At 40.8% G+C, this 26,512-nt stretch overlaps 1 protein-coding gene across 2 annotated transcripts in view; it reads right to left on the bottom strand.

Annotated features, from left to right (window-relative positions):
- Nucleotides 1-448: 448 nt before the first annotated feature.
- SCAPER (S-phase cyclin A associated protein in the ER) overlaps nucleotides 449-26,512 on the bottom strand; it is a 419,051-nt gene continuing 392,987 nt past the window's right edge. For both annotated transcript variants that reach the window (XM_069765538.1, XM_069765539.1), the window contains exons 29-31: nucleotides 14,734-14,925; nucleotides 11,834-11,885; nucleotides 449-897 (exon numbers count right to left, since the gene is read on the bottom strand). In XM_069765538.1, the coding sequence (XP_069621639.1) occupies nucleotides 803-897; nucleotides 11,834-11,885; nucleotides 14,734-14,925 (339 nt within the window). In that variant the 3' untranslated portion in view covers nucleotides 449-802. The remainder of the gene's footprint in view (nucleotides 898-11,833; nucleotides 11,886-14,733; nucleotides 14,926-26,512) is intronic.

Raw genomic sequence — 26,512 nt, forward strand, 5'->3', positions numbered from 1 at the left:
GATGACGGGTGTGAGAACACACAGGATGATGATGAAGAGGTTGTAGACCCCACTTACTGTCAACCCCCAGTCCGCCAGTCCATGAAGTCAGCAGAGGAGGTGGAGCTAATTTTTATGCTAACTAAAGCAATTTAATAACACGAATACCCTTTCAATATTCTAATAAGTCCATGTACATTGAAACTAAACTCAGACGGTGTCCAGATCTTATCAGTATTATAATAATTTGGAACAGTGGAGAAATTTTTCTTTGCCAGGACGTGTATTGGGTTGTAATAGTGAGTCAGGAACTTATTCTGCGCTTGTCAACCATAACTTTTGGTTGCATGTTTTTTTACAAACATGGGAATCCCGAAGATGAACATGTGCTATGTCTTCGATTTCTATGCATATTTTGACATATGATATATAATTTGGCTTATGAACTGAAATAAAGAAAATAACTGAATTGAAGAAAATAAGTTATTTTATTGCAAGATATATATAAATATTTATAACATACATATTAATTTTAATACAGTTATTAGTCACTGCCAAATGATCCACAACCAACAGCTTAATACTGCAAGATGAGAATCATTTGGCAGTGAGCAATGAATAAAAATTGGCCAAATTAAGCCTAACATGCCAGCAAATCTCACAGCACACAGTATCTACACACTAGACATATAAATAGTGCACATTGAGCTTAGGGAGCATTACATGCAGCATATAATTACATGGGAGCACAATCTTGTGGGCATTGTGAGAGGCCACAATCCATCAGAACTTCTTACATATTAAAATGCTTAAAACAAATTTATTAGACACAGTCTTTTTTCAAGAAAAACTGTTGTGAGGGCTCCCAGCAATGACGTGGAAATCGGCAGGAAAATTCCAAATATTGCTGCATGTAATCTGAAAAAAAGAGAAAAAATGCATTATTTTATTATATCACTATGATATGAATACATACAGTCATCAGATAGTGTGTGATCAGGATTTACGTGAGGCGGGCTGTAATTATTCATTAGTGTTTACACGACCTCCTGCTTAGGAACCATGAGGGATTCATCTCATGAGACAAACTCTGCTGGAGACTGGTAGTCATTTATTGCTTTATTTGTTTTTCTCTGCCATCCACTCAAGGGCTCTAGTCAGGGGAACACAGATATAGAGGCCATGTTTGGGGTCACCCAAAGTTTACAAAGGATTGAAGACAGGCTCTTCTAGTTCACAGTCAGTGTCATTGCCCTTTGCATAGAATGCTATCATCTGTCCAGGGTCTTATTTTTTTTCATTTTAAGTGGTCATCTAAAGGGAAACACAGTTCTATACTGTATGATGAAACATCTAGCGATCACTGAAGAGATTGTCGGGAATTTTAACAATTTTGGCCTAACAGTTGGAAATGTTTTAAAATAATAAAATAATCTACTTATTAAATCCCCACCATTCTGACGCTGTCACTAGGGTGTACTCAATGTGTCCTGCAGTCATGTCCATTATTCAACTATTTACTGACTTCAAGCATCACATACTGTACATGCAGATATCACTGCTGAGGCCAGTGATTGCCTGCAGAGGTCACATGAATGATGGACGTGACATAATTACTGTAGGACCAAAGATGATCACTTGAGCAAGAAAGGACTGAAAAAGTTAATTGTTATTTTATTATTTCAACACAATTTCCGATGTGAGACCATTTTAAAAATCCAGGGAAACCCATATAAGAGCATTCTACACACGGTACATTGATATTCATGTTCTCCGTTTCTTAGGTAGTCAATTTGAGTTATTTTAGTAAGTTGCAGAGACAAGTCCCTCTCTTCTGGTAGTGTAACAACACATCCCGCGTGGTCAGCTAACTCCCTTTTTTAGGAACCACTATGTCAGGCTGCCAATAGCATCAATGACAGCCACAGAAAGTGTATGTCAGACACTAGAATTATCATCCTGGCCTCACCTCCTAAACTAAACCTAGTTAGAACTTCTATCATGACAATAATCCTTGTTTGCCTGGCTTCCCAGAGTATGGAACACAAATTACGCTCAATTATTCCAAATAGCTACTAACTACTGCCACAATTGAGCTGCACAGTACCCACAAACCTATTTCCCATGAAGTGGTTCTGTCCACGTAAGCGCTCAGCGCTACATCGGCTGCATGCAAACATACACTTGCCCTAGAAATGTCAAAAATGTTAGCTAAGTCTTAAAGGACTATGGTTGACAGAATCTTAAAGTGGTTATCTGGCCTTTTTATTAAAGTCTGCAGTCACACTATATCAGTTGTGGCGAACCTATGGCATGCGTGCCAGAAAGGGTATGCAGAACTTTCCCTGCGCCATCACCTCAGCACCAGTGCTTTTCCGCAACAGTGGACAAGGCCATGAGTGTAAAGAGCCCGGTGATGCCAACCTCTACTTCAGCAAGATTTTCTTTCTCGGATGCACATCCAGCTGAAGTGTGTTGCAGCGCATGAACTTGCCAGGTCAGTGCACCATAATACACGCTGCTGGCCAATCAGAGGCCAGCAGCTAATGTCGGAGTACTCGTAACTGTGTGCTTGGAAGTAATGTCATGTGCCCCCCCCCCAACTTGGACTCTGAATTCAGCTGCGGGTGAAAGTAAGGAAGGTGAGTAGGAGTGTTTATTGAGTTTTTTCCTATGCGTTGAACAGCAGCAGCACCGACAGGATGGGGACATATACCAGGATAGGGGCATTTATACCAGCATGAAGGGCATATACCAGAATGGGGGCATGTATATCATAAAGGACCTGCTCTGTGATAGTCTCAGGGTTCTGTTTGAAGCACAGAGAGCATCAAGAAGACCAAGGAACACAACAGGCAGGTCCGTGATACTGATGTGGAGAAGTTTAAAGCTGGATTTGGATAAAAAATCATTTCCAAAACTTTAAACATCCCAAGGAGCACTGTGCAAGATATCATATTGAAATGGAAGGAGTATCACACCACTGCAAATCTACCAAGACCCAGCCGTCCCCCTAAACTTTCATCTCAAGGAGAAGACTGGTCAGAGATGCAGCCAAGAGGCCCATGATCACTCTGGATGAACTGCAGAGATCTACAGCTGAGGTGGGACAGTCTGTCCATAGGACAACAATCAGTCGTACACTGCACAAATCTGGCCTTTATGGAAGAGTGGCAAGAAGAAAGCAATTTCTCAAAGATATCCATAAAAAGTGTTGTTTAAAGTTTGCAACAAGCCACCTGGGAGACATACCAAACATGTGGAAGAAGGTGCTCTGGTCAGATGAAACCAAAATCAAACTTTTTAGCAACAATGCCAAACGATCTGTTTGGCGCAAAGCCAACACAGCTCATCACCGTGAACACTGTTGTGAATTCTGTGGCTGAATTCACTCCTGTGGTCACAAGTGGTACTGCAGCTTCTGAGCTTCCTCCCTCAGGTGTTCTGGTGAGCTCGTTAACTGCTTCATTACTTAACTCCGCCTGATGCTGCTATCCTTGCTCCTTGTCAATGTTTCAGTGTTGGATCTGAGCTTCTCCTGATTGTTCCTGTGACCTGCTGCTCTGTATAGCTAAGTGCTTGTTGTTTTTTTGTTACTTTTTTTCTGTCCAGCTTGTCTTTTGTTTTGCTGGAAGCTCTGAGACGCAAAGGGTGTACCGCCGTGCCGTTAGTTCGGCACGGTGGGTTTTTTTTGCCCCCTTTGCGTGGTTTTGCTTTAGGGTTTTTTGTAGACTGCAAAGTTCGCTTTACTGTCCTCGCTCTGTCCTAGAATATCGGGCCCCACTTTGCTGAATCTATTTCATCCCTACGTTTTGTCTTTTCATCTTACTCACAGTCATTATATGTGGGGGGCTGCCTTTTCCTTTGGGGAATTTCTCTGGGGCAAGTCAGGCCTATTTTTCTATCTTCAGGCTAGCTAGTTTCTTAGGCTGTGCCGAGTTGCCTAGGTAGTTGTTAGGCGCAATCCACAGCTGCTTTTAGTTGTGTTTAGGATAGGATCAGGTGTGCAGTCTACAGAGTTTCCACGTCTCAGAGCTCGTTCTTGTATTTTTGGGTATTTGTCAGATCACTGTGTGCGCTCTGATCGCTAAGCACACTGTGTTTCTGGATTGCCTTCATAACACCTGTCATTAGCAAACATAACAGAACACCATCCCCACTGTCAAATATGGTGGTGGCAGCATCATGGTTTGGGCCAGCTTTTCTTCAACAGGGACAGGGAAGATGGTTAAAATGGATGGAGCCAAATACAGGACCATTCTTGAAGAAAACCTGTTTGAGTCTACAAAAGACCTGAGACTGGGACGGAGATTTGTGTTCCAAGAAGACAGTGATCCCAAACATAAAGCAAAATCTACAATGGAATGGTTCACAAATAAACGGGGTGTTAGAATGGCAAAGTCAAAGTACAGACCTCAATCCAATCAAGAATCTGTGAAAAGAGCTGAAAACTGCTGTCCACAAACGATCTCCATCAAACCTCACTGAGCTTGAGCTGTTTGCCAAGGAAGAATGGGCAAGAATTTCAGTCTCTCGATGTACAAAACTGATAGAGACATACCCCAAGTGACTTGCAGCTGTAGTCGCAGCAAAAGGTTGCGCAACAAAGTATTAAGTTAAAGGGGCCGAATAATATTGCACGCCCCACTTTTCAGTTTTTGAATTTGCACAAAAATTTAAAATAACCAATAAATTTCGATCAACTTTACAATTGTGTTCCACTTGTTGTTGATTCTTCACCAAAAATTTACATTTGGTATCTTTATGTTTGAAGCATGATATGTGGGAAAAGGTTGAAAAGCTCCAGGGAGCCGAATACTTTTGCAAGGCACTGTATACATACCAGGATGGGGGGGAGCATATACCAGGATGGAGGAGCATATTGCAGTCTGGTACCCCTGCTCCTGTCTGTGGCTGTTCTCCCCTGTCACTGCCTGCTCTTGTAGGAGTTGTTTTTTCTAAACTAAAACCTAAATTTTCAGACTAAATTGCCATGTTGGCACTTTGCGGTTTTCGGTTGCAGTTTGGGCACTTGGTTTCTAAAACATGCGCCATCAGTGCTCTATATGATTGCAGACTTCTAAATCCTCACAGTGTGTGTCGCAGGATTCCCCAGTGTTTGCGGCGAGAGCGAGTTGTCACATGTGATTTGCATATTTCTAGCCACTTTCTGACTTGATGTACACGGCTTCACTCATACTAGTGAACCGAGTGAGGGCATGCATGTTGAGTTGCAGTGGGTAAGCTGTGTAGATTCAGAAGTCTGAAGTCACCAAATGATTGCAGATTTTTTTCAAGAGCCCAGACAACCCTTATAGATCATGTAACAGACCCACAACATGATTATTGTCCTGTGACCAGTGTGCAAAGAGCAAGATCAAGAACCCGAATGACACAGCAGCAGATTTCTCAATGTGGCAACCACAGTGCCTGTATAATACAACACATGTATGTTCTGTCCATTCCTCTAGCCATTGGAGCAACCACCACCAGCCATTTGAGTGTCACTATTTCTCATTGTGCCAAGATACCGAGCTGAAGTTGAGAAGGAAGAATTACAGATGGGTTGTCCTTCAGAAAACAGTGACAGCAATCCCGAACAATATTTTGGGCATGAGGTCAGGAACTACAGAATACAAGCAACCAAGATACATTATCTCTCCACTACCCGGAAATTCACTGCTCTCATCTTTCCAAAACAGAACATACACTGAACAGAGAGTTTTACTGATGTAACTTTGCATTAGCGTAGCTGTCTAGGTATACTGTATATTTCTGGAAGCCAATGCAATATTTCTACTCTGGAATCAAGCAAAACAAGCAAAACTCTCTGTAAAGCTAAGAAAACATTTGTGTTCAGACTTAGAAGAAAAAATACCAGCTAAAATGTAACTTTTAAGATATTATTTAAAACTTATATAAATATAAAAGCAGAAAAACAAAGTACCCCTAATAATATAGGGATTTAAATACAATGTTACTTATAATAAATATAGTACACACTAGAAATAAAACCCCATAATAAACGCAACATTTCTTGTGATTAACTCTTTACAAATCCCACAATAGCAGAAAAATAGAATAACGTATGCCCCAATTAAATTGATTAAATTGTTTAATTATCTCATCCTATATCTTCCTAGCGGCAGAGGATAGCACCCGAAAATAAATGCGAATGGTGCCCCGCTCACCGATGGCTGAGCCTAACAGGTCCTATGAATTGCTAGCCTTAAGGTACCGTCTCACAGTGGCACTTTGGTCGCTACAACGGCACGATCCGTGACGCTCCAGAATCGCTCCATTATCGCTCCAGCGTCGTAGACTGCGGTCACACTTCGCAATGCACGACGCTGGAGCGATAATTTCGTGACGTGTTTGCGATGTAGAAGCTGTTGGTTACTATGCGGACATCGTATACAATATCGTGCACACCTTTGTTACACGATGCGATCATGCCGCCACAGCGGGACACTTGACGACGAAAGAAAGTTTCAAACGATCTGCTACGACGTACGATTCTCAGCGGGGTCCCTGATCGCAGGAGCGTGTCAGACACAGCGAGATCGTAAGTATATCGCTGGAACGTCACAGATCGTGCCGTCGTAGCGACCAAAGTGCCACTGTGAGACGGTACACTTACTTAGCAGACCAACCATATCGGAACACTTCAATGCTTCAATATAAAGGTCTCACAATAAAGTAATCAAATTCTGAAGGCTGAATCCAGACCAGATATAGGATAAAAGACTCATGATAATTTAGTAAAGTGGCACATATTGGCCAAAAAGATAGACAAAACCACAGGATATCCTCATAAGGCCGGGGTCACACTAGCGTATTGCATCCGATGCAATATGCTAATGACACTCGGCTCCTGCTCAGCAGAGCAGGAGCCGAGTGTCATGCATCTGTGCTCCGATTCTCTCGCACAGGGAGGATTGGAGCACAGCTGCGGAGGAGGCGGAGAAATGAATTTCTCCATCTCCTCCATTGCTGGGGTCCGCTTATAGCGCACATCACTCGGATGATATCCGAGTGGTGTGCGCTGTCTCACTCGCTCATAGGCTTATATGGGTGCGAGTGAGCCGAGAGTTTTCCTCGGTCCGAGACAATCGCAGCATGCTGCGATTGTCTCGGACAGAGGAAAACGGCTGACAAAAAGTCGGCTGGTGGGAGCAGCCCCATATGGTAACATTGGTCTGAGTGCAATGCGATTTTTTATCGCATTGCACTCGGCCATATTATGGTCTAGTGTGACCCTAGCCTAAGGGATACAATCACTTACGGTATATCACCTGCTATACATAAACAAAGGGGGCATAGCAGCAAAGATCAATGATGGGGCATCCAGATTTGCCGTGTATGTAGCCTATAGTGTATAGTAACACTTACGGTACATTCGACATTCTGTTGTTTTTTTTGTTCCATTAATGCAACTCCGGCAAAATATGTATCTGTCTTATAACAGATACAAAAGGAGCCAGATGGACCCTATGCACTTTAATTGGAACTATTTGATTTCTGTCGAGGAGGCCATCATTTAACATAAAAAGCACACACACTGCACCACTTCTTCTGGCAAAAACTGATGGAGCTTGCAATGGAATATCGAACGCAAGTGTGAACCTAGATTTCTTTGAATATCATGTTGGGAAGTGCTTTATAACAAAGTGCAAATCTTAATATATGCTTACCTTGTAATGTCTTCACATCCTGTTCTGTCCAGATGTGTCCGGATCCCAGAATTCCAAGCGGAGGAAGTTCACCGACATCCATATTGGGACACCAAAGTGATGGGTGTCTCAATATGGAAACTGCTGGTGGTACCACCAGCGGAACACCGTCACACCACACACACTGTATACGCCGTACGCACCACACACACACTGTATATGCCATACGCACCCCACACACACTGTATACGCCGTAAGCACCACACACACACTGTATACGCCTTAAGCACCACACACACTGAATACACCGTATGCAACACACACACACTGTATACGCCGTAAGCACCACACACACTGAATACGCCGTACGCACCACACACACAAACACTGTGTACGCCGTACCCACCACATACACACTGTAGACGCTGTAAGCACCACACACACTGTATACGCCATATGCACCACACACTGTATACGCTGTACGCACTACACACAAACACACTGTATACGCTCTACGCACCACAAACACACTGTATACGCTGTACGCACCACACACACTATACACCGTACGCACCACAAACACACTGTATACGCCGTACGCAGCCTCTTGCGTGGTACCACCAGCGGAACACCGTCGCAAACACACCGCCGCTGGGATCAACCGAATGATTCACTGACCGCCACCATCTTTGTACAGGAGGAGCGCATAGCACATGGGGTAGACAGGTCAAAGAAGAGAGCACAGACGGGAGAAGTCAGCACATGGGGAAAGAGAGGGTGGATAAGTGGGTGATAACATGGGGGGAGAGATTCTCAATGCTGCAAAGCCTGCCCCCATCGTGAAATTACTGCCCTTCCGATGAGGTAGCATCGGGCCTCCATCTAGTTATTGTAATAAAGAGAGAACTAGTTAATTCTGGGCGTACTATTATACTGGCCAATCAGTAGTAGTGCATCATGCTGTGGCCAGTGATTGCCTGCAGAGGTCACATATTCCTGTAATAGTGACATCATCTCTGCAGAAAACTTAACTGAAGTCTTAGTATCAAACTTCTGGAAATCATGTGCGGCCCAAAGAAAGAAGGTCACAGAAGAGCCTCTTTACAGATATGGTGACTTTATTAAAGGTAAAGGACAGAACACATTTCAGCTCAGATCTTGCACTTTCATCAGGTTTCATAATATTTATGTTCATGTTCACATTCACATATTTACACTAAAACTTAAGCAAAGACTTAAAGACTAACTAGATCCGCCCCGAAGATAAGGTGCGACCATTTAACAAGGATCCATTGCATTTAAAAAAAAAAAAAAAAAAAAAAAAGCTATGCGGCACTGATTCATTCTGATAAAATAAAAACTTCCTTAATTTATTCATGTTGGAAAATATGAACCTAGCCCTAGCCAGATCTCATAAGATCTGATTCTGGGAACCGCTTTATAACAATGTATATATTGCAATTAAAAGAGAGAATTACTTAATTGTGGGTCTACCATTATTACTGGCCAATCAATGGTTGCAGAAGGTCACCGCTGTGGCCAGTGAATGCCTGCAGAGGTCATATGTCCCATGATGTCAGGAAGCGGAGACTGGTGAGCAACTGGGCAGCATTGGAACAGGAGTAGGTGCGGATCAGTGAGGCGAGTATTGCTACTTAGACAAAAGAAACAACTTTTACTCATTAGAAAACCCCTTTTATAAGAATAAGCAGAGTTTGTCTCATGGGATAAATTTCATAATGACAAATGATGTACAATAAAAAATTATATTGTGGAACCGTGTTAGCCAGAAAAATCGATGAATATACATATGCCCAAAAATGACAAAATAATAAAGGTATCACTCCGAGAATACCTTTGGGCATAAATGTATTTACATAATGACAAATGAAAACACAAGAGCTCTACAGTGATCATACACTGGGCACATCTGTACGGAGGTCTCAATTTAAGGGCCCCAAAATATTAGATATTTTATTAAACATTTATTTTGAGTATAATTTGGATAAAATGGCAATCTTGACAATTTAGTGACTTTCCGCAAATTATTTTGTCACATTTTTTTGCTATGAATATATTTGGGAATTTACAACTCAATTAATCTTCCAGTTCTACAAAGTCCTCCACTGTAATAAAAATAATTTGGGCTATTTGGGAAGAGGATTCATGAACACTTCGGCATTGGACAAGATTTTGCCTGAAACACGAAGTGCGGTGCCAAGTCCTATTTTGTGCTAACAGTACACTTTTCATTTTTTTCTTGACTTCTTATAAGTGACTTTCTAGATTTGTCCAGAGTTCACGAGGGCAATGGTAGTAAAGGTACCTTCACACATAACGATATTGTTAACGATATCGTTGCTATTTGTGACGTAGCAACGATATCGTTAATGAAATCGTTCTGTATGACAGCGACCAACGATCAGGCCCCTGCTGGGAGATCGTTGGTCGCTGAATAAAGTCCAGAACTTTATTTCGTCGCTGGACTCCCTGGAGACATCGCTGGATCGGCGTGTGTGACACCGATCCAGCGATGTCTTCACTGGTAACCAGGGTAAACATCGGGTAACTAAGCGCAGGGCCGCGCTTAGTAACCCGATGTTTACCCTGGATACCATGCTAAAAGTTAAAAAAAACAAACAGTACATACTTACCTACCGCTGTCTGTCCTCCAGCGCTGTGCTCTGCACTCCTCCTGTACTGTCTGTGAGCCGGAAAGCAGAGCGGTGACATCACCGCTCTGCTTTCCGGCTCACAGACAGTACAGGAGGAGAGCAGAGAAGCAGAGCGCAGCGCTGGAGGACAGACAGCGGTAGGTAAGTATGTAGTGTTTGTTTTTTTTAACTTTTAGCATGGTATCCAGGGTAAACATCGGGTTACTAAGCGCGGCCCTGCGCTTAGTTACCCGATGTTTACCCTGGTTACCGGCATCGTTGGTCGCTGGAGAGCTGTCTGTGTGACAGCTCTCCAGCGACCAAACAGCGACGCTGCAGCGATCCGGATCGTTGTCGGTATCGCTGCAGCGTCGCTTAAAGGTACCGTCACACTAGACGATATCGCTAGCGATCCGTGACGTTGCAGCGTCCTCGCTAGCGATATCGTCCAGTGTGACAGGCAGCAGCGATCAGGCCCCTGCTGTGCTGTCGCTGGTCGGGGAAGAAAGTCCAGAACTTTATTTCGTCGCTGGACTCCCCGCAGACATCGCTGAATCGGTGTGTGTGACACCGATTCAGCGATGTCTTCACTGGTAACCAGGGTAAACATCGGGTAACTAAGCGCAGGGCCGCGCTTAGTAACCCGATGTTTACCCTGGTTACCATCGTAAAAAAACAAACAGTACATACTTACATTCAGCTGTCTGTCCCTTGCCGTCTATTTCCTGCACTGACTGCTGGCCGCAAAGTGAAAGTGAAAGCACAGCACAGCGGTGAGTCACACAGCGGTGACTCACCGCTGTGGCTGTGCTCTGCTTTCACTTTGCGGCCAGCAGTCAGTGCAGCAAACAGACGGCAAGGGACAGACAGCTGAATGTAAGTATGTACTGTTTGTTTTTTTACGATGGTAACCAGGGTAAACATCGGGTTACTAAGCGCGGCCCTGCGCTTAGTTACCCGATGTTTACCCTGGTTACCGGGGACCTCGGGATCGTTGGTCGCTGGAGGGCTGTCTGTGTGACAGCTCTCCAGCGACCAAACAGCGACGCTGCAGCGATCCGGATCGTTGTCGGTATCGCTGCAGCGTCGCTAAGTGTGACGGTACCTTAATGTGAAGGGGCCTTAAGGCTGAGGGACCACCCGCAGAGGGTGTAAGAAGCACTTTTAATAGTCGGGTTCGCAGCCTCTATGAAGTGCAGTGTCCTGCGGGGACTGTGTAATGTGGAGGTAATTTAACCCGCTCCAGTAATGCTAGTTTATTTAGTAAGTAACTATTTCCAACAGCGGGCAGAGCCTTTGAGTAAACTGGCTTTTGTTGCTAATAAAAGGACAAGCATGCTCTCAATAGGCTTTTGTTGTGGAGTTGTTCTGTGTCATTATGTACAATGAATTAGCACCATGCTCATTATGCTGCTTGGGCTGTCAAAGACTTCTTCTGAAAACAAGCCATTTCCTTGGTCTGAAGGTCAGGGGGATAGACAGTTGTATGTCTCAATGGCTGCAATCACCCAGCCTTGGTTACATTACCTTTGTGCAGAGACGTCTTGCTGTCGGGATGACTTGATCCTTGCAAACAGTCCTAAGACAATAGGACAATGTGGTGGTTAGCAGAGCGGCAAACAGCTACAATCCTTACACGCTGGTACAATTCTCAATTTACAGTGAACTGGGCACCATTGGTTGATATAAGAGCTGAAAGGCTTCTATCCCATAATCTTTTTGTTTATACTGTATGATCAAGAAAGACTAAAACCCCTAACCAAATAGCCACCCCACATGGCACACTAAGCTTCCTTCCATTAGTAGGCGTTTTCCCATATACAAAATTTAGGTTATGCTTTAGAACTTTACACAACTATGGTGCGGTAGCCAAACAACGGTCATGTGTCTCCAGGAAAAGGAATAGCTTATATTTTCACTACTTCAAAAACTGTTAAAAAAAAGTTTGGTTGAATGAGTTTAAAAAAAAATAAAAATAAAATAAATGTGTAGCTATATTAAGATCCTAGGAGAGAGATAGATACGCAGCCATCATCTCTCCAGCGGCAGCCCGTGTGGAGCAACGCGCATCCAAGCTCCCGCTTCCTCCGTACAATGAAAAATAAGCAAATGTGACACGGTGTTTATAGGTTATAAGATTAGAGGCCAGAAAGTAACTGAGCAGAGCAGAAAATTACACAGCTCCCGTCTGCACTTAACTCATACACTACCAATGGCTGCAAGAGTGCATCAGATCTTAGTCCTTTATCCATTTATATATATATATTTTAATATGATGTATTCTACACAAAACAAGTAAATACGGTAAGTCATTTATCAAACATTCAGGGTAAAGTGGATTTTTGAAATGCACTACTGATATAACACAATCCAACTGATCTCTGGAATAAGCGGTTGCATCCCAACGCGTTTCAGAGTCCATCTGACTCCTTCTTCAGGACAACCACAGATCATTTCAGACATTGAGTCCCAACTATTCAACAGCATTGAAGAATAAATTACACATTTTACAGAATATGCTCTGATGTATTTTTTTTTTAACTCCTCATCGTCATGTACAAGATAAAAGCCCTGAAGAGATGGTCAGAAACATTTACTGTATCACATATGTCAGCTGGCATGACAAGAAATGAGTTTGGAAAATTGATTCTGATTATGGACATTTACAGAATATCTCCGGCCGTTCCCTGTGAAATAAATGCTAAAAATAATGGCATTTAGTAGTTAAATACTTTCACTACTAATTGCATAAAAAAAAATCATAGTGAGTTAATTCTCCCATATCAAAAGCAGCTGCTATCTGATATATCATACACGAAACTCAAGTTCCTAGAACTCGCAGCCATTTTCTTCTCATATATCAGGGTGTTTCTAGTGATTAAAAAACACATATGTTTAACAGACTTAATGCGCTGTCTGAAATTTAATTATATTTGGCCTTTGGTCACCTTTTGTGGACTGATAGATATAGCACAGAGAGAAGATTAGAAAAACAGGTTAATTATGTTTCAAAGAGTTAATCATATGTTAAATACAAGCAGACAAGCTCATTTTCTAGGGAAAGGAATGAGATCCCACACGGTCCTGTTCTAAACCCCCTCCAAAGATACACAACGTGTCATGATAAAATAACTGTTCCTAAAAGTGAAGAGTGCCGAGACAATAACAATGATATTCTCCGCATGGCATCTCTCCTGCGGTGACACCTTAAGAAATAGAAGTGTTCCTATAATGACATCAAGGCAACAAGGAATAGCGCTATTTATTATATTTAGCAATATTTTTCTTACCGGATATACATTTTTTCCACTAATGTATATGTAATTATGTTACATGTAATTGTCACGTTAATTAAGTATATGTCATAAATAAGATGGAAAAAAAGATACATTGTATTAAAAAAAAACCTGTAAAGTTTAAGTCATCCTGAGTAAATCCCAGCGTAAAAAAAAAATGTCTGCAATTTCTGCATCATTTTGCAACTGTAAAAACAATACACACTTGATAGTCTATTAAGGAGGAACTTTTTCCAACCACATTCTACAGGGTGTCCCTAAAGTCTGGAAACACAGGGAAAAATACATATTTTGAAGAAATGAAATTTACTAACGACATTTTGTTCAATTGGAATATTAAATAACTTTTCAATAGGATTTCCATCATTTGCAATGCAAAGGTTATGGCGCTTTGCAAAATTCTATTATAGTTAATTAAATTAATTTAAATTATAGTTAAATGAGAATGTGTCCAGACTTTAGGGACAGGAAAATAAAAGCTCATCCTTTTCTTTTGGCTTCTGAAACAATTCAGGCACTAAATTTAAAATAGAAATGGATAAAAAGAGGAAAATAGAAGATGGAAATAAATTCCATATGGTCAGCGGTAATTTTTTTGTTGTTAACAAACCACTACCAAAATCTGATCATTAACAAACACATATTAATAATTGTATCATTGCCAACTAAACACCAAACAGGGGCAATGTCTTATCCTGAAATGTGTACGAAAATAGAGGAACCGACCCGTCTGTGGTCATCTTATAATAGACCTCAATAAAGTGGTCGTGAGCATTTCATTAAAGAGAAAACTAAACTTCTGTTTTTACTTGTCGCTTATGGATTTAATGAAACCAGGGATAGTAATATAACTAATCTAATAAATGAATAGCTGTGAGGTACAAGCTAAAGATAACTGAATTAGTCTATATCTATACAGTAATGAGGTTAGCGAGGCTTGGCGTATCATTATTACTTACATAGTATACTCACCGCCATGCGTCCTTCAATGGCTTTAGTTTATTTGGCAGATTTTAAATCCTTTAATTTACAATATCCCTCTCTTGAACACCCCCTATAGACATCCCAGCACTCCTTGAGCCCTTTCACAGCCACCCACCCAGGTCCCTGCTCACTTTTCCAGCTTTGTACCTGAATAAAAGTGGCGAGAAGCTGACAGCTTAACTCCTGCTCCAGAATCAGTTTGTTCTGTGGGTTGTTATAACAGGCGGAGATCAGTGTGGGAAATAGGAGCCGGACCAGCCGGGAGTCACTAAAATACTGGAAGGGGAGCTGGCAGAGTTTCTGAAGGACAGTAGGTTGACGGCCAGACTGGACAATGACCTGCAGAGAACGGGAAAACAAGTCAGCATGGCATCCATAGTGCAGGCACATCCAGCTCAACACTGCGAAAACCTTTCAGCATCTGGAACAAATCTGTGAAAAACAACATAATTTCATAAATCCAATATCTGATCTTCGTAAAGAAAACTCCTTCTACTTGATTTCCCTTTTTATGCTTTGCTTTAACTCATTTATTCAATCAGCTATATAGTAAGAATGCATCGGCTGCATTTTCGGGGAGAATTCAAGCCGACTGTATCAAGACTGGCACTAAAATTTGCCATTCCGGCCGACATTCTTGTAATCAGCAAATTATTAACATATTGTACACACAGTTTGGCTTCCTGACGGCACATTTCCATAGTAATGAGTAATAAAGATGTTACTGATTACTTAACAAAGCATTTCATAACTTGCTTCATCCAACAGGGTGAACCCAACAATACTGATGATAGAGGTAACAGAGGGGAGTTTGTCATTAATGTAGTTCGTTTTTCCGGAAGTCTGTATGTACATGACATTAAAAACAAACTGCAGAAAACTCAAGCTATCACCGGGCACAAAGTGATATCTCAGAATCACACTCTACTCTGATACAGATACAACCATTTACATGGGGCCTGTGTAATGAAGAAGAACCGGCCGGTAGCTGGTAACATGGACCATGAGGCGGGGGTACATTGAGACTTATAAAACATTAGCTGCGGGTTTTCTATTGCCCCCAGGAGAGCAATGCACAAGTGTAACTATCACAGATACAATAGATTGTGGGATCTTGATAAGACTACCCTTCCTGTGCTCTTCACCTTTACAAGCCTCCATACACATCCAAGGAGAACGTGTTAACCACAAATATATTATTAGGAAAAAAAAGAGCATGGAAATAAGAGCTATAAAAACCATAATCACAGCCATTTCCTCATATCGTCGATATTTTGGAGAGTAAAAGGCCAGTACATACATGGAGAATGAAGAGGGCGACATTAACTGGAAAGGAGCATCGTGTATACGGAGATCATCTGATGTCTATTTCTGTCCGGACAGATCAATCATTGGACAACTGACACTGCAATGATCGACACGTCCTGTATCGGTGCCAGATATTGATGAACATATTAGATTACCTCTATTACACACAAAGTTTGCATTTTTATTAATGTCAGACAACATGGGTTGGAATCCTTCTAAAATAATCATATCTAAATATTTTATTCTTATGTCATCTGTTGATTAACTAATTTATTCAGAGAGGACCAGCACGAAGTATAATATGGTGCGCTACAGGATTAACACAAATGGGGCAAACGTTTCTTGTTACTTTGTAGCAATTACGTTATTTTTCTTGATCTAGGGGCTTATTATGTAGACATCATTTTTGCTTCATAATATTGTGCAGAATGTACAGCAGGTAGCACGTTGGGCGTTTGCTGGGGGAGCCCTAATATGTCCCGATTATTGTATGCACTATTTGCGGGACTTTAATAATGTTGGCACCTTTATTCCCCCTACACTTGTATTATTTATGTGCTTGCTTATCTTTTGAAGACACCTTGTATGCAGGTCACTTATACCCTCCATTATCCTCGATTTATTTCTCTGTGATTGGCATCACAGTCCATTCTTAGCTATCACTTTGCAATGTCCCTATTTTCAGGGTAAATTTCTTCATTTTCAGCTCACCCACCTTTCAAGTCTGTGTCGGTCATGTTGGATATTTATTCCTCTTTTTAATTTAAAAGAAAAATGATCAATAAAGATTTATATAATTTAGATTGAATTATGTCCTGGCACATTTTTCTTCTATTTTTGATTTTATTGTTTATTTAGCACAATATTACAATTAATTTTTTTTTTTTAATTATTATGAAGAGAGCAAAAACTGTCAGAAAATTACAGTTTAATCTTTTTTCATGTAGAATTTAATTTATTATAATAGTGATACAAAAACAAATACAAATCTGTAAATTGCATATTATCAACCCAAGAAACATTTGTGTGTCCTTTTTTTCATTTCGTTCAGAGCCATTACTGAAGTAAAAGTCTTGACCATCAGGAACTATTTACAGCACTCACTGTACGGCATTATAATGTCCAGACTCCATTATTTCTACTTGCTTATATATAGTCATTCATTCCACAGGACTTTACAGTTATCATCATCACTGTCCCCATCGGGGCTCACAATCTGGGTTTCCTATCAGGATGTCTGGCGTGTGGGGGGAAACCCACGCAAACACGGAGAGAACATACAAACTCCTTGCAAATGTGTTCCTTGATAGGATTAGAACCTAGGACCCCAGCGCTGCAAAAAAATGTATTAACCACTGAGCCACCCTGTTGCCTTGCATGACTTTTTACTTATGGTTTCTAACTTTTTTTTTTTTTTACGATGCCTTCCAAATTTTGGTGGCAAAGACAATGTATAGTTGAGTTAAATCTCTAAATATAATATTAACGACTAACTCCCCAGAGTCTACTTAAACCAATAGAAATCTTTATTGATCCGAATATAATTTTCCATCTATAGTGACTTATATGGCGGAGGAAAAGCTGACCAGCTTTAAAGATCATACATTTCTATAAATTAAAGTAGAAATTTTTCGCCATACAAAATATTGGGATCTAAGATCACATTCCGATAGAACGCGGTTAAGTGATATAATGGAAAGTGCGGCAGAGCAAACTTAAAGTGTCTGTCATAAAGCCTTAAGAGCAAGGGGAGGATCAGATAAGACAGAAGTGTGTGTACATGAAAGCGTCACATAAAGGTCCTTTTCTCCACAGCAATGACATGCGACATGGGAGGACTTCTTTTGTTTAGCCTCAGAGACCCCTCCAGAGTGTTTAGAGTGAAAGGGTTAAACTTGTAAATGTCAAGGGGCTTTCTATACCCAGCATTAGTGAACAGTTCATCCAAAATCCCTAACATTTCATTGCCACTTAGTCAAGCTTTGTGAAAACCTTTTCATCAGCCCACGATAAATATCTCCCATTAACATTGATGGAGGGAGGGGCAGGCTTTTAGGTGTAGGTCTGTGAGGTGGGACACCCAAGTTTTATCTTTGGCGCCAGATCAGCTTCTAAGCAAAGTGGATCTGTTAACCCCGTGTTTGTAGATGTTAATACTACATTCTAGATGATAAAAGAAACCAACCCCAAAACCCATGAACTGAACCCGGAAACTTATTTTGTGCATTGTCTATTCAATTATATAGAAACAGAAAAGGCAAAAACTTCCCAAAAATTGTAAAAATTTATCTTTACAAAATCTTGTAGCAGTTTCTAATCTTATAAACTGTGAAAAACAAAATCCAACCACATCCACAATGCGACACATACCTATACAAGCAGTAACTCCATTTAATGAGGCTAATCAGCCATCTTTTTCATTTGGAATTTGCCATGATAATATTAATAAACGCTACTTATTTCTGCAATTTTTTTTTCCGGTGATGTGAACAAAAATTTGTCAAATCATCCTACAAAACAAACCCTCACACAAAGCTTTCTACAGGGAAAAAAATAATATGTCTCTAAGATTATGAAAATTATATATATATTTTTTTAGCGTGCAAAAGTAGTAAGAGAGAAACATAAAACTCTACACAAAAAACGACAACCAATAAAATAAAAGTAGCATAGTCTTTATCCTGCAGACTGAATGAGACAACATTAAAAATTTCACAAACCAATGGTCAAACCTGTGCTATTTTCCCATTCCCGTAAAAAAAGATTAAAATCAATAAATTGTTTGTACGTCTAAATGGTGTCATTGACAAATACAACTCGACCTGCCAAGAGCAAGTCTTTATACAGCCATGTTAATTGGGGGGGGGGGGGGGGAGAGTTATGGTTCACAGATTATGAGGAGGCAAGAATGATTATATATATATATATATATATATATATATATATATACACACACACTCACAAGTGCTTCTCGATAAATTAGAATATTTTCAAAAAGTTAATTTATTCAATACAAAAAGTGCCACTCTCATATCAGATAGTCATTACAAACAGAGTGATGTATTTCAAATGTTTATTTTCGTTGATGTTGATGATTATGGCTTACAGCCAATGAAAACTCAAAAGTCATTATCTCAGTAAATTAGAATACTTTGTACCACCAGCTTGAAAAATTAATTTAAAATCTGAAATATTGGCTTACTGAAATGTATGTTCAGTAAATGCACTCAATACTTGGTCGCATTAATTACTGCATAAGTGGACATGGCATGGAGAAGATCAGCCTGTGGCACTGCTGAGGTGTTATGGAATCCTAGGTTGCTTCGATAGCAGACTTCAGCTCATCTGCATTGTTGGGTCTGGGGTCTCATCTTCCTCTTGACAATACCCCATATATTTTCTATGGTTTTAAGGTCAGACGAGTTTGCTGGCCAATCAAGCACAGTGATACTGTTGTTTGTAAACCAGATATTGGTGCTTTTGGCAGTGTGGACAGGTGCTAAGTCCTGCTGGAGAATGAAATTTCCATCTTCAAAAAGCTTGTCGGCAGAGGGAAGCATGAAGTGCTCTAAAATTTCCTGGTAGACAGCTGCACTGGTCTTGATAAAAAACAGTGGACTTACACCAGCAGATGACATGGCTCCCCAAACCATCACGGATTGTGGAAACTTCACACTAGACCTCAAGCAGCTTGGATTGTGGCCTCTCCACTCTTCCTCCAGACTGTGGGACCTTGATTTCCAAATGAAATGTAAAATTTACTTTCAACTGAAAACAACACCTTGGACCACTGAGCAACAGTCCAGTTCTTTTTCTCCTTGGCCCAGGTAAGATGCTTCTGGCGTTTTCTATTGGTCATGAGTGGTTTGACACAAGGAATGTGACACTTGTAGCCCATGTCCTGGATACGTCTGTGTGTGGTGGCTCTTGAAGAAATGACTCCAGCAGCAGTCCACTCCTTGTGAATCTCCCCCAAATTTCTGAATGGCCTTGTCTTAACAATCCTTTCAAGGCTGTGGCTATCCTGGTTGCTTGTGCACCTTATTCTACCACACTTTTTACTTCCACTCAACTTTCCATTAATGTGTTTGGATACAGCATTCTACGAACAGCCAGCTTCTTTAGCAATGACCGTTTGTGGCTTACCCTCCTTGTGGAGTGTGTCAATGACTGCCTTCTGGACATCTGTCAAGTCAGCAGTCTTCCCCATGATTGTGGGGCCTACTGAAACAGATTAAGGAACTTTTTAAAATGCTTATGAAGCCTTTGCAGATGTTTTTTGTCAATTATTCTAATTTATTGAGATAATGACTTTTGGGTTTTCATTGGCTGTACACCGTAATCATCAACATTAACAGAAATAAACACTTGAAATACATCACTGTGTAATGACTCTATAATATATGAGTTTCACTTTTTGAATTGAAGAACTGAAATCAATTAACTTTTTGATGATATTCTAATTTAGTGAGAAGCACTTGTATATACAGTGGCATGAAAGGGTTTGGGCACCCCTGGTCTGAATTATTGCCATTGTGAACAGTTAAGCAAGTTGAAGATGAAATGATCTCTAAAAGGCCTAAAGTTAAAGATGACACATTTTCTTTGCACACACACACACATACATATATATGTATGTACCGTATATACTCGAGTATAAGCCGAGAATTTCAGCCCATTTTTTTTAGGCTGAAATTGCTCCTTTCGGCTTATACTCGAGTTATACCCAGGGGTCGGCAGGGAAGGGAGAGCGGCAGCTGTGTAATCATACTCACCTGCTCCTGGCGCAGTCCCTGGTTCCCCAGCAGCTTCTTCCTGTAGTGAGCGGTGACATGGTACCGCTCATTGCAGTAATGAATATGGACGAGACTCCACTCCCATAGGGGTGGAGCCTCATATTCATTACTGTAATGAGCGGTATCATGTGACCGCTCAATACAGGAAGAAGTTGCCGGCACCGGGGAACCAGGGACCGCACCAGGAGCAGGCGAGTATAACGCAGTGTGCGATATTCACCTGCTCCCCGTTCCACCACCGCCGGCCGCTGCGTCTTCCCCGTCCTCTGCACTGACGGTCAGGTCAGAGGGCGAGATGACGCGATTAGTGTGCACGCCGCCCTCTGCCTGAACAGTCAGTGCAGAGGACGGGTAAGACGGAGCAGCGGCCGTCGGCGGTGGAATAAGGAGCAGGTGAACATAGCAAGTGTCGGGGGCCTGAGCGACGAGAATGGGATTTTATTTTTTATCGCAGCAACAGCATATGGGGCAAATGTCTACATGGAGCATCTTATGGGGCATAATCAATGTATGTGCAGCACTATATGGGGCAAATGTCTTTATGGAGCATCCTATGGGGCATAATCAATGTTTGTGCAGCTTTATATGGAGCAAATGTCTTTATGGAGCATCTTATGGGGCATAAGCAATGATTTTGCAGCATTATATGGAGCAAATATCTTTATAGAGCATCTTATGGGGCCAAAATCAATGTTTGTGCAGCATTATATGGGGCAAATGTGTCTATGGAGCATCTTATGTGGCCATAATCCGCATTTGTGCAGCATTATATGGGGCAAATGTCTGTATGGAGCATCATATGGGGCCATAATCCGCATTTGTGCACCATTATATGGGCCATATTTTTTTATGGAGCAACTTATGGGGCCCATCATAAACTTTATGGAGCATTATATGGGGCTCCTGATTCAATATGGATATTCAAAAACACTTAACCTACTGATGTCTCAATTAATTTTACTTTTATTGGTATCTATTTGTATTTTTGACATTTACCGGTAGCTGCTGCATTTTCCACCCTAGGCTTACAGTCGAGTCATTAAGTTTAACCCCTTAATGACAGCCAATACGTCTTTTAACTGACCTGAGATACAGTGGGGCAAAAAAGTATTTAGTCAGTCAGCAATAGTGCAAGTTCCACCACTTAAAAAGATGAGAGGCGTCTGTAATTTACATCATAAGTAGACCTCAACTATGGGAGACAAACTGAGAAAAAAAAAATCCAGAAAATCACATTGTCTGTTTTTTTAACATTTTATTTGCATATTATGGTGGAAAATAAGTATTTGGTCAGAAACAAAATTTCATCTCAATACTTTGTAATATATCCTTTGTTGGCAATGACAGAGGTCAAACGTTTTCTGTAAGTCTTCACAAGGTTGCGACACACTGTTGTTGGTATGTTGGCCCATTCCTCCATGCAGATCCCCTCTAGAGCAGTGATGTTTTTGGCTTTTCGCTTGGCAACACGGACTTTCAACTCCCTCCAAAGGTTTTCTATAGGGTTGAGATCTGGAGACTGGCTAGGCCACTCCAGGACCTTGAAATGCTTTTTACGAAGCCACTCCTTCGTTGCCCTGGCGGTGTGCTTTGGATCATTGTCATGTTGAAAGACCCAGCCACGTTTCATCTTCAATGCCCTTGCTGATGGAAGGAGGTTTGCACTCAAAATCTCACGATACATGGCCCCATTAATTCTTTCATGTACCCGGATCAGTCGTCCTGGCCCCTTTGCAGAGAAACAGCCCCAAAGCATGATGTTTCCACCACCATGCTTTACAGTAGGTATGGTGTTTGATGGATGCAACTCAGTATTCTTTTTCCTCCAAACACGACAAGTTGTGTTTCTACCAAACAGTTCCAGTTTGGTTTCATCAGACCATAGGACATTCTCCCAAAACTCCTCTGGATCATCCAAATGCTCTCTAGCAAACTTCAGACGGGCCCGGACATGTACTGGCTTAAGCAGTGGGACACGTCTGGCACTGCAGGATCTGAGTCCATGGTGGCGTAGTGTGTTACTTATGGTAGGCCTTGTTACATTGGTCCCAGCTCTCTGCAGTTCATTCACTAGGTCCCCCCGCGTGGTTCTGGGATTTTTGCTCACCGTTCTTGTGATCATTCTGACCCCACGGGGTGGGATTTTGCGTGGAGCCCCAGATCGAGGGAGATTATCAGTGGTCTTGTATGTCTTCCATTTTCTAATTATTGCTCCCACTGTTGATTTCTTCACTCCAAGCTGGTTGGCTATTGCAGATTCAGTCTTCCCAGCCTGGTGCAGGGCTACAATTTTGTTTCTGGTGTCCTTTGACAGCTCTTTGGTCTTCACCATAGTGGAGTTTGGAGTCAGACTGTTTGAGGGTGTGCACAGGTATCAGTATAAAAAGACAACAAGTTTAAACAGGTGCCATTACTACAGGTAATGAGTGGAGGAAAGAGGAGACTCTTAAAGAAGAAGTTACAGGTCTATGAGAGCCAGAAATCTTGATTGTTTGTTTCTGACCAAATACTTATTTTCCACCATAATATGCAAATAAAATGTTAAAAAAACAGACAATGTGATTTTCTGGATTTTTTTTCTCAGTTTGTCTCCCATAGTTAAGGTCTACCTATGATGTAAATTACAGACGCCTCTCATCTTTTTAAGTGGTGGAACTTACACTATTGCTGACTGACTAAATACTTTTTTGCCCCACTGTATAAGAGAATAGCCTCCCCATACAGGTGACAATCCAGTAGCTGTCGGTTGTACACTATAGCTGACAACTTGCTGCATCAGCCTCGATCAGTGTTTGCATCATCCATATCTGTTTAACCCCTTAGATGCTGCTGTCAATAGTGACATCATTATAAATGGTTAACAGAGTGTGGGGGCTTCCTCTTTATCCCAATTGGTGCCCTCAGATCATGATTGTGTGGTCCTGATGTTTGTGATGGCAATTCACGACCAAATAGCGGCCTTAGAGTCTGACGGCTGAAGTAATCTGTTCAGAAGTTACAGACATTTAGATGGCAAAAATACACATTTTCATTTCTGTCATACCACTTTGCATTAATTCCTGTAAAGCACCTGAAGGGTTAATAAACTACCTGACAGCAGTTTTCAATATGTTAGGGGTGCTGTTTTTAAAATGGTATCACGTTTGGGGGTTTCCCAATTTATGGGACTCCTAAAGGCACTTCAAACATGGATAGTTCCCTAAAAAAAATAAATGTTGTAAATTTCCTAGATAAAATGAAAAATTGCTGCTACATTTTTAAACATCCTAAAATGCTAACAAAATAAAATAACATATTACAAATGGTGCTGGTGTAAAGCCGACATGTGGGAAATGTTATTTATTAATCGATTGCTGTGGTATGACCATCTGCATTAAAGGGATAATCATTCAAATTTTGAAAATTGCTAATTTTTTTTACATTTTTCTCAAAGTTTTGATATTTTTTATATATAAACACAAAACATATTGACCTAAATTTACCATTATCATAAAATATAATGTGTCACGTAAAAACAATCTCAAAATCACTGGGATTTGTTGAAGCGTTGCAGAGTTATTACCACATAAAGTGACACTGGTCAGATTTAAAAAATTTGGCTGTCATTAAGGGGTTAAAAAAGTATTTAGTCAGCCACCAATTGTGCAAGTTCTCCCACCTAAAAAGATGAGAGAGGCCTGTAATTGACATCATAGGTAGACAACAACTATGAGAGTCAAAATGAGAAAACAAATCCGGAAATTCACCTCGTCTAATTTGGCAAGATTTATTTTGCAAATTATGGAGGAAAATAAGTGTTTGGTCATTAACAAAAGTTCATCTCAATATTTTGTTATATATCCTTTGTTGGTAATGACTGAGGTCAAAAGTTTTCTTTAAGTCATATTTTCATCTTTTACATTTTAAAAATTACAAAAAGGAAAATGGGCCGATGCAAAAGTTTGGGCACCCTAAATGGTTAGTACCTAGTAGTCCTTTTGAAACTATCACAGCTTGTAAACGCTTTTTGTAGGCAGCCAAGAGTATTTGAATTCTTGTTTGAGAGATTTTAATCCATTCTTGCATGCACTGCTATTTTGAGATATAGTCACAGATTTTCAATGATGCTCATATCAGGGGACTGCGAGGGCCATTGTAAAACCTTCAGATTGCATCTTTTGAGGTAGTCTATTGTGGATTTTGACATGCATTTAGGATCATTATCCATTTGCAGAAGCCATGCTGTTGTCAACTTCAGCTTTTTTACCAATGGTGTTATGTTTGCATCAAGAATTTGCTGAAATTTAATTGAAAACCTTCTTTCCTCTACCTGTGAAATGTTCCCCATATCACTGGCTGCAACACATCCCTAAAGCATGGCTGATGCACTTCCTTTCTTAATTGTTGGCGAGATGGTCTTTTATTGAAATTATGTGCCCTTTTCTCTACACACATACCTTTGATCATTGTGGACTAAAAGTTCTTTTAATCTCATTAGTCCACAGGACTTGTTTTCAAAGTGCATCAGGCTTGTTTAGATGTTCTTTTGCATACTTCTGATGCTGAATTTTATGGTGAGGACGCAGGAGAGGTTCTCTTCTGATGACTCTGCCATGAAGGCCATATTTGTGCCGGTGTCTCTGAACAGTAGAACAATGTACCACAATTACAGAGTCTGCTAAATCGTTCTGAAGGTCTTTTGCAGTCAAGTAGGGGTTCTGATTTGCGTCTCTAGCAAGCCAACGAGCAGCTCTCACTGAAATTTTGCTTGGTCTTCCAGAACTTACCTATTTCTCAATTACATTTCGAACTGAGGTACGGGCAACATGAAAATGCTTTGCTATCTTCTTATAGACTTCTCCTACTTTGTAGGCCTCCACCATTTTCAGAGAGCTAGGCAGCTGCTTAGAAGGACCAATGGATGCTATTTTTTGGCACAAAATTAGAGGAGGCTGGGTTTTTATAAAGCTGGTAAATTTGCCTCACCTGGCCTTTCCTAATGATGATAGTGAACAAGCCATAACCATAACAGGCTAATTAGGCTCTGAAACGTTGGTCAAAGTAATCTGAGAACACAAATTTCCAAGGTTGAACAAACTTTTGCACAGGCCCATTTTCCTTTTTGTAATTTTTAAAAAGTACAAATAAAAAAAAAAAATATATATATATTTTCCTAAAATACAAAAGGAAATGTGTCATCTTTAGCGTTAGGTCTTTTGGGGATCATTTCATCTTCAACTTGCTTAATTGTTCACAATAACAGCAATTTTGACCAGGGGTGCCCAAACTTTTACATGCCACTGTACATATTTTAATATCCATCTTTTTGGAGGGAACAGGAAAAAAAAAGTTTACCCATTTCCTTTTTTTTAATTTTAGATTTTGTTTAATTCATTCTGCGGTATAAATACCATACTATCTTTAGTGGTTGGAGTGTTCTCTATGTATTGGTATCTTTTTTTTATATTCTAATAACATGCATTCCTAATACATAAACTTTAGTCTCATCTCCCATTCCGCCATCGTTCCCGCGGTGTTGTGACACTGGGGCTCAATCTGTGCTGGCGTCACTCTCTCCGCCTTCAGACAAACAACATGAAGAGGAAGCCAAGGTTGCAGATGATCCCGGACTTCCTCTTCATGGGTGCCATTCCACCACATAACCGCACTGGGCCAGCAACTGCCGACATCACTGGAACGGCATAGGAAGTGAGTATATGCTTTATTATTTTATCGAGCTAAACATTTAGTTTAACCCCTTTACCCCCAATGGTGGTTTGCACGTTGATGACCGGGACAATTTTTACAATTCTGACCACTGTCCCTTGCTTCAACGGATCCCG

This window comes from Ranitomeya imitator, chromosome 4 (genome assembly GCF_032444005.1).
Source record: "Ranitomeya imitator isolate aRanImi1 chromosome 4, aRanImi1.pri, whole genome shotgun sequence".
NCBI lineage: Eukaryota > Metazoa > Chordata > Amphibia > Anura > Dendrobatidae > Ranitomeya > Ranitomeya imitator.